Source organism: Sorex araneus, chromosome 1 (genome assembly GCF_027595985.1).
Source record: "Sorex araneus isolate mSorAra2 chromosome 1, mSorAra2.pri, whole genome shotgun sequence".
NCBI lineage: Eukaryota > Metazoa > Chordata > Mammalia > Eulipotyphla > Soricidae > Sorex > Sorex araneus.
The window spans coordinates 136,387,818-136,404,465 of record NC_073302.1 but is presented as its reverse complement, the minus strand read 5'-3'; the positions used below and the strand labels follow the sequence as shown (position 1 = coordinate 136,404,465).

The 16,648-nt window shown below is 38.8% G+C and overlaps 1 protein-coding gene across 2 annotated transcripts in view; it reads left to right on the top strand.

Annotated features, from left to right (window-relative positions):
* The window catches only part of DHX29 (DExH-box helicase 29), a 49,781-nt gene that overhangs the window by 18,480 nt on the left and 14,653 nt on the right, over positions 1-16,648 (top strand). For both annotated transcript variants that reach the window (XM_004608430.2, XM_055123899.1), the window contains exons 11-21: positions 1,341-1,949; positions 4,947-5,090; positions 6,114-6,290; positions 7,545-7,685; positions 10,356-10,503; positions 10,731-10,848; positions 11,652-11,736; positions 13,182-13,270; positions 14,157-14,285; positions 14,378-14,453; positions 15,222-15,446. In XM_004608430.2, the coding sequence (XP_004608487.1) occupies positions 1,341-1,949; positions 4,947-5,090; positions 6,114-6,290; positions 7,545-7,685; positions 10,356-10,503; positions 10,731-10,848; positions 11,652-11,736; positions 13,182-13,270; positions 14,157-14,285; positions 14,378-14,453; positions 15,222-15,446 (1,941 nt within the window). The remainder of the gene's footprint in view (positions 1-1,340; positions 1,950-4,946; positions 5,091-6,113; positions 6,291-7,544; positions 7,686-10,355; positions 10,504-10,730; positions 10,849-11,651; positions 11,737-13,181; positions 13,271-14,156; positions 14,286-14,377; positions 14,454-15,221; positions 15,447-16,648) is intronic.

The window sequence follows — 16,648 nt, the reverse complement described above, 5'->3', positions numbered from 1 at the left end:
GTTTGTTTTGTTTTGGGGCCACTCCTGCTAGTGCTCAAAGTTTATTTCAGGCTCCGCCTCAGAAATTACTGCTGGCAGGTTCAGGGGACCATGTGAGGTGCCGAGGATTAAACCCAAGTTGGCCATACACAGGAATGCCTTACCTGCTATACTATCGTTCTGGCCTATGTATGTATATCTTTAAGGAAATTAGGACCACTGAAAATTTCAACTGATTTAATAGATTTCCAACAATTTCCAGTACCTGCAGGGAAGGTTTCTTATTTAGAGGAGTTGGGGGGGAGGGAAGGGTGCAGTGTTCAAGTATCAAACCCAGGCCTCCAGCATTAAAAGTGCACACGCCAGCCCATTGAGCTGACTTGCCAGCCACAGTGGTTACATGTTTAATTCCTTCATTTTGCAAAATAAGGTTCCATAAGCTAAGTTTTGCCAACGTTATATTTCTGTGATTCTTTTATACAACTTGTTATAAAAATTAACTTGTTTAAATTTATACAGCTAGATTATACAGCTGTCAAATATAAGAGGGAACCTTTTGTAGAAATGCTTTACAGAGATGAGGGCAGCTTTGGTGAGACCAAAGTCTCTGCTCAGTGCATCACTGATTTCAAAAGCTGTACTTAGGAAGGGGCTGCCAGTGGACAGGACCCTAGTCAGGTTCAAAGTCGGTATAATAATAATGATCCTCGGCTTCCCAGAAAGGCCCTAACTTCAGCAATAGTAATGTTATAATGTTCCAGGAATAAGTATTTTTCATAACTTCCAGTATGCCTCTGAGGGAACTCCATTTTACAAATGTAAAAAATTGAGTCACCAAGAAGCTTATTTGCCAAGGTTGCACAGTTGGCGAGTCTGGAAGACTTCATATATTTTCTTTATAACATATAATATGCTTGTACACCTTTTTGCAGGGGTGGGGAGGCACACCTATCTGTGCTCAGGGGATCATACTGAGTGCCAGGGCTCAAATGCAAGTTGGTAGTGTGCAAAGCAAGTGTCTTACCCACTGTACTGTTGCTCCGATCCTATATGTTTATATATCTTAAAGTAATTATTGGTTTAAGAGACAGATACTTATTCTTCAAAATTCCAGTCTGTTGAATTTTGGCATCAGATAAATCATAAAAGTAACATGCTGGGGCTGGAATGATAGCACAGCGGGTAGGGCATTTGCCTTGCACGCAGCCGACCCGGGTTTGATTCCCAGCATCCCACATGGTCCCCCGAGTACCGCCAGGAATAATTCCTGAGTGCATGAGCCAGGAGTAACCACTGTGCAATGCCAGGAGTGACCCAAGAAGGAAAAAAAAAATGTTACATGCTGTTTTATTCCTTTATAGTCAGTTCATCAGTTACTTCCTCCCACTTACCGAGATGTTTGGCTAGAATGGAGTGATGCAGAGAAGAAAAAGGAAGAATTAAATAAAATGGAAACCAATAAACCACGAGATCTTTTTATTGCTAAACTTCTGAATAAACTGAAACAACAGCAACAACAACAACAAAAGCATTCTGAAAGTAAGAGAGAAAATTCGGAAGATCCTGAGGAATCTTGGGAAAATTTAGTATCTGATGAGGATTTTTCTGCCCCATCTTTGGAATCAGAAAAGGCAGAAGATTTGGAACCCGTTAGAAACCTCTTTAGAAAGTTACAAAGCACACCTAAGTACCAGAGACTTCTGAAAGAAAGGCAAGAGTTGCCTGTGTTCAAACACCGAAATTCCATTGTTGAAACTCTCAAAAGGCACCGGGTAGTAGTTGTGGCAGGTGAAACGGGGAGTGGTAAAAGTACTCAAGTTCCACACTTTCTCTTGGAAGATTTGCTTCTCAATGAGTGGGGAGCAAGTAAATGTAACATCGTCTGCACCCAGCCCCGAAGGATCTCAGCTGTGAGTTTGGCTACAAGAGTTTGTGAAGAGCTGGGCTGTGAAAATGGGCCTGGAGGAAAGGTAAGATGATATTTAGTCAACCTGCGAGTGGGCACATTACTTTGCTCCTTATACTCAGGTGGAACCTATCCCCTCCATGACTTCCGCCTGTTACTGTTGCTGGGTAGTGTATATCAGGTCCTTTTCATGTTTTCTTTGATAGCTATCAGATGAAAAGAGTATTTGTAATTTGTCACTTAAATTTCCAAAAGAAAAATATTTATTTTAATAGTTGTGTATTCTAATGTGTAGCATACTAATTTGAACATTTAGAGAATACTGAAACAAATGTGACTCATACACACAGGCATCTATAATATACATACGTGCGTGTGTGTGTGTGTGTGTGTGTGTGTGTATTTGCAATTTTCTGTGGAATGTATGTTTTTTGTTTTGTTTTTATTTCATTCTTTTCAATGAATAGAAGGTAAAATGGAAAATACTACTTTCAAGCCCAGTATTTTTTTTTTTAATGGAAAAGTGTTTAAATATCCATTATGGATTTTGACATACAGTTTATACAAAATTGAGCAACCTTAACCTACGTGAATATAAAGAGTAAAAAGTAATAAAATTGTTTAACCAAATAAGATGAATTCTGAGTTCAGATAACAGCTTAACAGTACTTTGATGGACTCTTTCTAGAAATGGTAGTTAACATTTTTGTCTCTGTGTTTAAGAATGGTACTCCTTCATTTAAAAATTTTAATATAACAAATAGAGTTTCTAGAAAGATACAACTTCTATCCAATTAGGTACTTATAAAGAGGATGACAGGTATACAAATGAATAACTGAAGTAATAGGCACTGTTGCTGATAGCAGCTGTTACTTAATGATGATAGTTTCAAAGAGATCTTGATCTAGACAATACCATAGGCACTCCAAGATATTATAAAATTAAGTAAAAATCTACTAATGTTTTCATTGTCATATTCGTGGTACTTGAAGCCAGTGAACAATTTTCCCAGTACTGAAAAGAAAAAGATTTTCTTGCTTAAAATTACCAAGGCAAGGGCTGGAGTGATAGCACAGCAGGTAGGGCGTTTGCCTTGCACGCGGCTGACCGGGTTCGATTCCCAGCATCCCATATGGTCCCCTGAGCACCGCCAGGAGTAATTCCTGAGTGCAGAGCCAGGAGTGACCCCTGTGCATCTCCAGGTGTGACCCAAAAAGGAAAAAAAATAAATTATCAAGACAGTTGTATAGTTTTATATAAATGAAGAACATAAAAATAATTTTGTAGTAAATTGCACTAAATAGATTTATTTGTGCTACATAATAAGATAAATGTTCTTTTTAGTGTTTATTTTTATTTTTTCTGTGGTGCCAGAATGGAATGCAGGTACTCATATATGCAGGTCATGCTTTCTACAATAGTCACACCCTTGACCAACAGAGCTTCATTGTTCCCCCTAATTTTATTTTATTTTAAAGTTTTTTACAATAATTTATTATATTCAATATTCCGACACCAATCCCAATCCCACCACCATAACACCTTTCCACCACTATTATTTTGAATTTTTCCACTACCACCCCAGCCTGCCCCAAAAGCAGGTTCTAAATAATTTACTTTGTGTGGCTTTTTATGAATAATGCATTAAAAATGATCCAAAAAAGTTTCCTTAGAGGAAAATATGTGAAGATTGTTGTGTCTCACCTAGAGCTATAAAGCCCTTGTATAAGAGATTGCTAACATTGTTATTACAGGTTGAGCCTTGCTTGCTGATATTCATTTATTTATTTTTGGATTGAGCTCAATTGCCATCTACCTTAACCCCGTCAAATGTAGTGTACTACTCTTGGTACAGCAGTGGAGTAGAGTATGAAATCTTGCACCGCCGCCAACGGAGCTGCACACTCCAGGATTCTAAAATTTTTTTTTCTTTCGTTTTGGGGCCACACCCTGAGATGCTCAGGGGATTCTAAAATTTTAAGTAGATGGGGCTGGATCAATAGCACAGCGGTTAGGGTGTCTGCCTTGCACGCGGCCAACCCAGGTTCGAATCCCAGCATCCCATATGGTCCCCCGAGCATCGCTAGGAGTAATTCCTGAGTGCAGAGCCAGGAGTAACTCCTGTGCATTGCCAGGTGTGACCCAAAAAGCAAAAAAATAAAATAAAAAAAAATTTTAAGTAGAACTAGAGATGACTTTGGGATCAGAAGCAGCTCTACAGCATGTTGCTCTCTTCTGAGATTATTTGTGAGCCTCTGGTCATTGCCATAAATGAGCTTATATGGGGGCTGGAGTGATAGCTCAGTGGGTAGGGCATTTGCCTTGCACGCAGCCGACCCGGGTTCGATCCCCAGCATCCCATATGGTCCCCTGAGCATCGCCAGGGGTAATTCCTGAGTGCAGAGCCAGGAGTGACCCCTATGCATCGCCGGGTGTGACCCAAAAAGCATTAAAAAAAAAAAAAGAGGGCTGGAGCGATAGCACAGTGGGTAGGGCATTTGCCTTGCACGCGGCCTACCCGGGTTTGATCCCCGGCATCCCATATGATCCCCCAAGCACCGCCAGGAGTAATTCCTGAGTGCAAAGCCAGGAGTAACTCCTGAGCATCGCTGGGTGTGACCCAAAAAGCAAAAAAAAAAAAAAAAAGAGCTTATATGGCACTGGGGGAAGTTCATGGGCATGACTGCCAGCTCCAGGAAACATGGGGAACTGAGGAGAGGTTACCCATTCCCAGCTCCACAAGAGCTCAGAGATTTCGGTCACAAACACCACATTCCTGTGTTTCTCAGCAGATTCATTCTCATGCATGAGGGGCTTGTTCCAAGCCTGTGGAGCTGGGCCGTTGCATGTCGGTGATGGGGTTCTGTAGGTTTTCAGCTGGCCGGCCTCTGTTGGGGCTGGTGCTGGGGTCATGCATTCCCCACTTTGGGTGCCCAGGAAGTGAGGTGCAACTGGCGCCTGGCACGGTGTCTGGAGATCTCTTTCTAGAACTTCACTTTATAAAGTGCTTCCTAAGTCACTCATGAGACTAATCGTGGCTTTGTGTTGTTCTCCCTTCAGAATTCTTTGTGTGGATATCAGATCCGGATGGAATCTCGAGCCAGTGAATCTACCCGTTTGCTGTATTGTACAACAGGAGTTTTGCTAAGGAAACTTCAAGAAGATGGCCTCTTATCTAATGTGTCTCATGTTATTGTAGATGAGGTGAGGATATTCTATAATTGGGTTTAGATCGATTCTAAATATTTTTGTATTGAGGCTGGAGCGATAGCATAGCGGGTAGGGCATTTGCCTTGTACACGGCCAACCCGGGTTTGATTCCCAGCATCCCATATGGTCCTCTGAGCACCGCCAGGGATAATTCCTGAGTGCAGAGCCAGGAGTAACCCCTGTGCATTGCTGGGTGTGACCCAAAAATTTTTGTATTAAAATAATATTACTTCAGATAGTAGAGGAGCTCCAGTCTTTGGTGATATGAATGTGTAGTGATTTTATACCTCAAAATCATAAACCTTAGCATTGTTGCAACCATGTTACATAAGCTACAATTTTATTTGGAGGCAGAGGGGTGGAATAGTTTCTTTCTTTTTCTTTCTTTTTTTTTTTTTTTACAGACTTACAGGTTTTCGTGCTTACATTTCAGTCATATGATGATCGAGTACCCATCCCTGGGTGGGATAGTTTCATTTAGGAACAGATGAGGGAGAGAGAAAGGCACTCAAGAGAAAGCACTGGCTTCTCCAGAAGGGAGAGAACTGATAGTACACATCTTGGGTTGGAACAGGCAGGTCCCAAAGATGGACAATGCACCGAAATTACAAAATTTTCTAATGTAAAAATTGTAATATAGCCATTTTCTATATACCTACCAAATATCAGGTACCTTATATATAATCATTTTCTCATTTCCTCCAACAAATGGGCCTCATGATAATCTTTATAAATACAGTAGATACAATATTAAAGGTTGGAAAAATAACAAAGGACTGGAGTCTATAATTTGCGTGTGGGAGCCCTCGGTTCAGTTCATGGCACTGTACAGTCCCCAGAGCACCTGGCAGTGCTTAAAGGCCACCAGAACTAACTCCCAGTGCTTGGGGGGGGTGGGTAGGAGTGGCTTGTGGTGCCAGATATTAAACTCGGTGCAGAAAGCATATCAGACATGTATGCCAGTTCTTCAGCTGCCTTTCTGATCCCATATGACTAATTTTTATTCCTCTATACTAGGTTCATGAAAGAAGTGTCCAGTCAGACTTCCTACTAGTTATTCTGAAAGAAATTTTGCAGAAACGCTCTGATCTACACTTGATTTTAATGAGTGCAACTGTAGACAGTGACAAATTTTCTACATATTTCACACACTGCCCCATTCTCAGAATTTCTGGAAGAAGTTATCCTGTTGAGGTAAGCTTTCTTTATGATGCATGTGTAAATAAACCTTCCAGCAGTGAGTTTTCCCAGAATATGTCCTTAACCTAAATGTCCAACAACAGATAGATTACTTCTCAATTCGAAGAAAAAAATTAAATCTTGGATTTGCTGCAGTTTGAATTGAACTATAGAGCATCATGTTAAGCAGAAGTTAGAGGGAGAAGGTGAGTAAGAGTGAGAGATGATCTCACTCATCTATGGGGTATAAAGAAATAAAACAAGGAAATAGATGGTATTGACAAGGACCAACCATTAGTTCTGGATTACAAAACTGAAGTTACAAAGCATTGAGGGGGAGAAGGGAAGTGATGTAAAGCCAGTAGTGGAGGGTCTTGGGCTCTGTTAAGGTATAGTAACTTTAACATTTTTCATTAAAACTATAAACATTAAGGGGGCCGAAGGGATAATACAGTAGGTGAAGTCCTCATCTTGCACTTGTCCAGTCTGGGTTGGATCCCCAGCATCCCTGAGCTGCTAGGGGTGATCCCTGAATACAGTGCCAGGAGTAAGCCCTGGGCACCACTGGGTGTGGCTCCTCCCACACATACTTCACACACACTCACACACACACACAAAAAAAGAACTACAAACATTACTATTATTGTTACTGTATGACCCAAATCACAATAAAAATGAAAGTCTTTAAAAGACTTTGTAGTCTTAGCCATGGTCTATTCCTAGGGTACTACAATTCAGTGAAGTTGGAGACAGTGTTTGGGAATCAAATGATTAATAGTCTCACCGGGAGGTGGGTAGGTGAGTGGAGATAGAAGATATTGCTGGAGGATATACCTAAGAAGTACAAAAATAAAACATCCAGACTGAGGAAAGCTGTCTGGCAATAAAGAACTCTTTTTTTTTTTTTTTTATCCACCCCTTTAATGCAAATAAGTCTTTGACTCTTCCTTTGTGCCTTTTCTTTTCATGTTAGCCCTTTTGGTTCATTTGATTTAAAAAAAAAAAAACTGCTCTTTTAATCAGTATTTATATAAAAAAAATGTACACCACAATATAATTTTTCCTGCAACTTCTGTCGACAGATTCATCTCTCTTAACCAAGTTCTTCATTCCCACATAATGCAGAAAGTAGCTTTATATCACAATTTTCTCAGTTAGCGTTGGTGATATTCAAAAGGTAACCATCGTTCTGTTCTGTAAAAAGGTATTTATTAAATGAAATGCATTTAATAATTTGAATTCACCACTTATGTGTGTTAATCTCTGCAGGTTTTTCATCTTGAAGATATAATAGAAGAAACAGGCTTTGTCCTGGAGAAAGACTCAGAATATTGTCAGAAGTTTCTGGAGGAGGAAGAAGAAATAACCATTAATGTTACAGGCAAAGCAGGGGGAATAAGAAAGTACCAGGTAAAATGTTTGAAATATATTATCATTATATCCACAGCAAAACCAACAATGAGAATTTTTAAATCATAACGGCTATCATAGTAAATTCAAGTAAAATGTGGTAACATTTTTGTCATGAGCATATTTTAGAGTTATATTTGTCTTTGTTTCAAAGACTGTAGTCTTCAGTTTATAATATTTTTATCATACTATTTTGGCTGATAAAGGTATGCATAAAAAACAGGATCACATTTTGTTGAAATATTGAAGGCAATCAAAATGGTAGCCATCTCTCTAGACTGAACTAAGCTATATCCCCACGCCGGCTGAGAAGAAATATCCTTCTTTCTCGGGAAGAAACGCGGCGTGGTGTCAAACATAGTGTGATGTCCATTAAGCAAACAGACCTGGTGGCGTGGGAATGGGAAATAAGGTGAAAAATTAGGTACATGGACCAGCGGGACGCTGGTGGTATCTCGAGCCGGAGCCGATATCAGCGCAAGACCTTTGGTTCCAGAAACTGCTTGCAGACACTCTACTAGACTATCAACTAAGCCAGAGCCCCACGCCGGCTGATGACGGGAAATAATCATCCTCTTCGGTTTTTTTCCCTTTGTCAGACAGCGTGGCGATTACTAAACAGGCGTGAACTCGGTGGCGAGGGGCAAGGGGGAAAAAGAAAAGTTATGTAACAAACAGCAGGACTTAATATCTCTATATTCTTAGCAATGGAGAACTGTCAAATGCCTCATTGGCAATAGGACTGTCTTTTTCTTTTTGGGGGGAAACCCCAGCAACGGTAGTGAGTTGTGTGTTGAAACATGGAATGTAATCGAGATAAGCGCAAATGAAGTGAAACTTATCACGTACAAGGGTGGGGACTAGGGAGGTGGGAGGGGGCGGCAGATATACTGGGGGGGTTGGGGATGGAAGATGGGCACTGGTGAAGGGAGGGGTGTTTGAATATTGTATAACTGACATAATCCTGAGAACTTTGTAACCCTCCACTTGGTGATTCAATAAAAAAAAATAAAAAATAAAAAAATAAATAAAAAAAAATAAAATAAAATAAAATTTTTAAAAAAAAAAAAACAGGATCACATTGATAAGCCATGTTTGTTGTTTTATAGCATGGTAAGTATATTAAGTAAATTTGAAGTGATTTTCTCTCCTCTTTTTGTGGGGGAGGGGATAGATAGGTTGCACTCAGCAATGCTCAGGGGCCATACGTGGCTCCGGTATTCAGTAGTCACTCCTGGCAGTGAATATGCCTCAGGGTGCCATGTCTCATGTTGGGGTGGGATACGGGGATGCTGTGCTGGCTGTATGCAAGGCAGAAACCTTACCTCTGCTATCTCTCTGATCTGATATTTTCTGTCTCATTAAGTTAACACCTTTGTTAGTCAGGACTGGGCAGAACCAATATCTGAATCTTTTTCATTTGTTTACTTCGCAGTCTATTTGAACTAACCTTAATTCCATAATGCATATCCAAGCTAAGCAGAGTTTTTAGTTCATTTTAGTGACAGGTTTTTGTAAAAAAAAAAAAAAATAAAAACAAATTCTATGTTTCTGCATTGTGCTTTTTTTTTTTTTTTTTTTTGCTTTTTCGGTCACACCCAACAATGCACAGGGGTTACTCCTGGCTCTGCGCTCAGGAATTACTCCTGGCGGTGCTCAGGGGATCATATGGAATGCTGGGAATCGAAGCCGGGTTGGCTGCGTGCAAGGCAAACGCCCTACCCACTGTGCTACCGCTCCAGCCCTGCATTGTGCTATCTTTGTGCTATGTGCATTGTGGACAGGCTATATTGACTTTTGTCATTGAACCAATGATATTTTATGCAAAGTCTATCTTTTAGCTAAGCAGATAAATCAAGAAAACAAAAACTGGGGCTGGAGCGATAGCACAGCGGGTAGGGTGTTTACCTTGCACGTGGCCAACCCGGGTTCTAATCCCAGCATCCCATATGGTCCCCTGAGCACCGCCAGGGGTAATTCCTGAGTGAAGAGCCAGGAGTAACCCCTGTCCATCACCGGGTGTGACCCAAAAACCAAAAAAAAAAAAAAAAAACCTAAAATCTTTTCCTTAAACTAGAGAACCTAGAGGTCAGATAGATAGTAAAGTACTTGCCTTATGTGTGGCCAGCCCAGATTCCATCCCTGGCACCCCAGATGGTCCCCTGAGCCCTCCAGGAGGGGTCTCTGAGTGCAGAGTAAGCCCTGAGCATTGCCGGGTGTGCGCTGCACCCCCTCCCACAAAAAAAGAAATTGGAAACTAAGGAATGATTTCATAAAATAAAAAGTATATCAAAAGAACAATTTGTATTCAGCCTCTAAAGTAGAATCAAGACAGATACAAACTATTTGTTGAAGGTATTTTGACCTCTTTTGTTACTGAGTTCCTTTTTATTGCTTCAAAATAATGCATACATTAGTCTGCTTTTCCTTAAATTCAGTATCTGCATTGCAAAATAAAAAGTTAAGTATTGTACTTCAGGAGACTGGATGAAATTAAATTATAGGATATGGAATTTTATACTCTTTACGCTTTAAAAATAAACTTACTAAAGTTTACCAATAATATGAGAAATAGAATTTGATTAAATACACCTCTTTTTTTATTTTCGGGTTTTTGTCTCAGAATAATTCTATTTTTTTTCCAATTTTTTCTGATTTTGTTTTTTTTAGGATTACATCCCAGTTCAAACTGGAACAGGTGTTGTTGATTTAAATCCATATTACCAGAAGTACAGCAACCGCACTCAACATGCCATTCTCTACATGAATCCTCATAAAATCAACCTAGATCTCATTTTGGAACTTCTTACATATTTAGGTATACATCTCTTTCTTATGTGTCCCAGTTTCTTGTCTGGGGGGTGGGGATGTGTTGGAGTGAAGCAGGTTCAATCTTAGACCCTCCCTTATGCAAAGTACGTGTTCTTGCCACTCTCTCTAGTGCCTACGCCATTTGTATTGATAAAGATTTCAAGGTGTTGTATCAATATCTTACATGCTGTTCCTCATTTCTTATTTTGGATATTGTTTTTTAAAACTTTTCAGACAGAAGTCCCCAGTTCAGAAATGTTGAAGGAGCAGTATTGATCTTTTTGCCAGGCCTTGCTCATATCCAACAGTTGTATGATCTCCTGTCAGCTGACAGAAGATTGTCTTCTGAACGGTAACTACAGATCTTCATTATATTCCTAAATAGTTTTGTTTTGTTTTGTTTTGTTTGGGGGGGATGCCACACCCAGTAGAGCCAAGGACTTCCTCCTGGCTCTGTGCTCACGGATCACTCCTGGCAGTTCCAACGGAACATATAGGGTGCAGAAATTTAACCCAGGTTGACTGGTGTAAGGCAAGTACCCTACCCACTGTATTATCTCTCGGGCCTCCTCCTAGATAGTTTCAAAATGGGAAAATGTTTCAGATACTAAAGCACTTGCTCAGAGCCTTCAGGTTTTTCATCTTGTTAGAATTGTCTATGATGAAGCAAGTTTATTTTTGTTTTAACATTTCTATTACGGTGTTTTATCTATCAAAAATTTACGTTTTCTACATTTTTTTCTGTTACTATGACTAAGCAGTTGGAATCTTGTGCTTCAGAATAAGATGGTGACAGCTTTTCCCAATCCAGTGCATGATGCAGATTCCCAAAGAGGTTGTAGATGCTTATTGACTTGACTGTTTACTATATCTATCTTAATAGTTTATTACCGATGTCATGGTTATTACTTAGGCATTGTAGAACATACTTAAAAATTTTCTTAAACCTTATAGTTCATAGAGTTTATTCATAAAAGTTTTTGTCTATGATGAGCCTTTCTGGGGTCTCACCGTATGACTTAAACAATTTTTGTGAGTTGGGAACTTTCGTAATAAAAATTTTAACTCATTTCCTATTTGCAAATAAATTTTGTTGTTCTTTGCAGTGTCTTCTAAAGGGAAACTCTTGCTAAGAACTATGATTTTAACTTTCAGATATAAAGTGATAGCTCTGCATTCTATTCTTTCAACTCAAGATCAAGCAGCGGCCTTCACACTTCCTCCTCCGGGAGTCAGGAAGGTAAAAATTCATATTTACGTGACCTGAAAACATTTCCTGAAGCTGAAGTAGTTTGTTATTATCAAAGATGGTTATTAAATCTAAGTGTCTTATGGATAGCAGACTTTAGATGTTTGCAGCTAAACAGGATCAGAAGTCTACCCCATATTAAAATTCAAGTAATATGTTTCTAAATGACTAAAGGGACAAGCCTATTTAGGTGAGTGGTAATTATAACTTATGGCATGAATGTACTTTTTAAAAAAAAAAAAAACACTGCTTTTCCTTCAAAAAGTATTATGAAAGAGGTTAGCTCTCAGGAGCCTTACTCTTTTTGTTACATATATTGGACATCAAATTGAGAAATTATGTTCATATTTTTTTGCTCAGGTTCTGAATGAAGAGGTGGTTGGCAAAGAGTTTCTCAGATTTTGAACCCTCTTTCACACAGGGGGAAAATAAGCACAGTGTAGGAATTAGGAGCAACAGATTGCTCCTGGAAAGAGCCTAGCCTAAAATACCGGTGACCTGAGTTCCTTTATCAAGCTGCTGCCATGTTTGGGGCCTTTGGTACCCCTCAGTTTCAATTTCTCATCCTGAAAAAGGGGTTAGAATTAAAGTGATGTTCTGTAACTGTATCCTGAGTACTCCAGGAGTGCTGAGACTAACATTTGAACTTCCCTGTAAGATTTTGTTTGAAGAATTTCCCCTTCTTAACAAAAGAAAAAAATTAATGCTTACTGAAGTAAAATGATCTCCTAGGTCCCATCTAAGAAAAGTGATCTCCGAGGTCCCATCTTAATAATCTGGATTCTTTTTCTTAGGATAAAATGAATAAGAAAAGCCAGCAATGAGTATTGGAAAACAGAATTGAGATAGTGTAGCACTTATGAAATTTGACCTAGAATTTCCTAAATGTTTTACCTTCAAAGAGTGAACAGAAAAAGTGGTGGAAGATTGCACCACTCATCTGTCACCATTAAGAATTTTAGAGCTAGAAAGGGACCTACGAAATCATCTACTTCCACCTTCTAATTCATAGTTGAGGTAACTGAAGTACAGAGAGAGGTAAAATGACTTGTCCAAGGTCAATGAGCTATTAAATCATAGAACAACAAACCAGTTCTCCACTAGTGTACTATGTTTTGTTTTGTTTTGTTTTTATAATTGTAAAAGATTATGCAAATCTGTCTCTGTTTTCTGACCCAATTTCCCATTCTTTAGGACATTTTTAAGGTGACTGACTAGAATTAGGGGATGGTATTTTTGTTGGAATGAAATGTGTGAATTTAGTTGAATGGCAAGCTAAAGTGATGAAACTACAAAAAATTTAAATGACACAATAATGGGAAATTGTGAGTTTTTGAAAATAGAAACTGAAACTTGCTTTTTTAAATTTGTAATTTAAAATTAAGAAATTTAAATAATGGCTTGTTGCCTAAGTATTCTGACTATTTCTATTTCAGATTGTCTTAGCAACAAATATTGCAGAGACAGGTATCACTATTCCAGATGTTGTATTTGTAATTGATACTGGACGAACAAAAGAAAATAAGTAAGTTTGAATTTTAACCTCAAAAGGGCATGGGGCTCTTGAACTCTTTTGGAGAAATCACACTCATATAGTGACACAGCAGGTGTCCTAATTCTGCCGAAAGCAAAAAGTCTCAAGAGAAACTATAATAAACTCTAAATATCTAGTAAGCGTGAATATCAAATTGCATGATCATGAGTAATGCTAGTTTAGTAGCATTTGTAGAAAACTGCTCTCTGAGAAGATTTCAGAAAAAAATTTTTTTTTGCTCCAGCAGTACTCAGGACCTGTTCCCAAATCTGTGCTGTTCACACCTGGCAGTGCACTGTGGGCATCATTTACAATGCAGAGGATCAAACCCAAGTTGTCCATATATCTTGACCAACCCCAGTACTGGCTAATATTAGGAAATTTTAGCAGTGTTTTAAAATGAGTGATCAATAAACCCTTGATTTTTATTTACTCTCAGGGAAAATATTTTTAGGACTTAACTCTTGTGAAAGGTACATTTAATTTTAATGTTCCCATCAGGGTTTCTCAGACTTTTACAAAAAATCTTATTGCATAATTATTAGGCATTTTACTAAAAGTCATCAAGTTGATTTAGAGAAAGTTAAGTTATGCAGATTTTTTTCTTGTATTAGAGTTTTTAACTTGAGATTTAGTATGAGATTTAGTATACGGTGTTTGCTGAATTGTCTCATATGACATAACTTGGGAAAATGTCTGTAATATATGGTAATATACTTACTTTTTTTAACCAGTTTCAGTATAAATGGAGGATTGGGTCATAGGAACCATGTGCTCTAAGACTGAGCTACATCCTGGGCCTTCAGTTCAGTCAGATACTTTCAGATTTTGATTTTTCGTTTACCTACATCTAATTGCTCTCAAAATGTTTCTCTAGGTACCATGAAAGCAGTCAGATGAGTTCTTTGGTTGAGACCTTTGTCAGCAAAGCGAGCGCTCTGCAACGCCAGGGCAGAGCTGGGCGGGTCCGAGATGGCTTCTGCTTCCGGATGTACACCCGAGAAAGGTACACGTGGCCCTGAAAAGAAACACACATAAATGCGTGCCATGTGGCATATCTGGTAATAGATAAAGTACTTCCTGTTACTTATTTTTCAGATTTGAAGGCTTTATGGACTATTCTGTCCCTGAAATCTTGCGTGTACCTTTGGAGGAGCTGTGTCTTCATATCATGGTAATCTCAAAGTAACTCGATGACTTTGGCGCTGACTGTCGGGGACATAGTCACTGCTCAGGGGCTACTGTTGCTTGACTCTGCATCTCGCCTGGCAGTGCTAGGAGACAAAATAGGGTGGTTGCATGCAAAGCAAATGCTTTAACCTGAGTACTATCTCACCAACTCTCAAATAAGATTTTTGTTCTTTATTCCTTTTGAGGAAACCAATAAGTAAAGGCTTAAACTTACCATAGCATACATTGCTCTAAATTTTAAAGCATTTTATTTACTCTTCTTTAACATATGCCCCCCTTTCCTCATCTTTCTGTAAGTAAACCCACTGTGCTTTAATTCTGCCACAGTTACTCATACTTTATAGATGATTATGAAACGCAGTCTCATAATCTAGACTTGTAGTTCTCTATTGGCAGCAGTATTCCCCATCAGGAGACTATTGACAGTGATCAGGAACAATTTTGTGTGTTGGAACTGGATGTTAACAGGGAAGATACATTATACAAAGTTAACAGGGAAGAGTTAAAATGCCAGAGATGCTGCTAAACATTCCATAGCGCACTGCAGGGTTCCTCAAAACAAAGAATTACGTGATGCAAAATAATTGTAGGGCTAAGATGGAGAAACTAATTGGTACCTTCAGGAAGACAGCATCCTCATCCTCTTCTAAAATAAAACATCTACACCCTCAAAATTTGTTAAGCATCACTTTACCGTCTCTTTGAGTACTGTTAATCTTCACCTCATTTATCACTTCTTTTTTTCCTTCAGAAATGCAATCTTGGTTCTCCTGAAGATTTCCTCTCCAAAGCTTTAGATCCGCCTCAGCTTCAAGTCATTAGCAATGCAATGAATTTACTCAGAAAAATTGGAGCTTGTGAACTAAATGAGCCAAAACTGACTCCTTTGGGCCAACACCTTGCAGCTCTGCCTGTGAATGTGAAAATTGGAAAGATGCTTATTTTTGGTGCCATATTTGGCTGCCTTGACCCAGTGGTATGTTAAATCTTATGTCTTCACTCAGCAAGTTGTTTTAACTGGTAAATTAATATATTTGGTTATAATTTTTAACTTAAATTTTTTTGAAGAATTAGAATGTCTTAACTGCAGTATAATCCAGGTAATCTGAATGATAAGAATATTTATATATAACCTTTTGCATCAATTCATTTTCTAAGTAGACACTGTTTGTGGAGGTTTATTTATTTATTGCTTGGGGACAACACCCAAGCTAAACTCAGGGCTTGTTCTTAGCTTTGTGCTCAGGGATCACTCCTAGTAGGGCTCTAGGATGCTGGGGATTGAATCCACATTGGCTGAGTACAAGGCATCGTCCTACCCATTATTCTATTTCACAAGCCCCCAGGTAGGCACTATTTTGTAAGTGGCCTGTCTAAACTTTGGCTCTCAAACACCTCACTTGAAATATACATTTACTTGCATATAGTGAATTTATTTGGAAACTTTGAATACCACAGACTTTCTAAAGTCTAATAAAAAGCTTCTTTTCCTTTTTCCGGGGAGGAAAGAAAAGTTTCCTTTATCTTTCTGATACAGCATTATTAGCAATTGTTTGTTCTTATATAAAGTTAACATTTTTGTGCCTTTGAATACTTGGGCTTGTGGACTACCACATTGATCCAGTTTTCTAACTTCACTAGGATGTTGCGTTTTCTGGAACTACAAATTAAGGTTGTTAAAAACAATAGAATATGATTTATTCAACTCTGTTTTTCTACATTGAAATAATCATAAAAATTGTGCCAAACCCTTGGGGCTGGAGTGATAGCACAGTGGGTAGGGCATTTGCCTTGCACATAGCCGACCCAGGTTCCATTCCCAGCATCCCATATGGTCCCCTGAGCACCTCCAGGAGTGATTCCTAAGTGCATGAGCCAGGAGTAACCCCTGTGCAATGCCGGGTGTGACCCAAAAAGGAAAAAAAATGTACCAAACCCTCAAAATAGCCTCTGTCATATAGTTGATCTGAAAAGCTACAACTATACATGGATTGTTCTGTAGCCAGATTATTTGAAGTTACTTAAAGAGCATTTCAGGCAATGGGAATTAAGGTTAGGAGAAAAGATATGTGATCTATGATTCCGATACTGCTTTAACTGTATCAACAGACTATAAATCACGTAACAGTACATATATCACTGATTCTGTTAATGATGGTCTTATTTCACAAAGGTGAA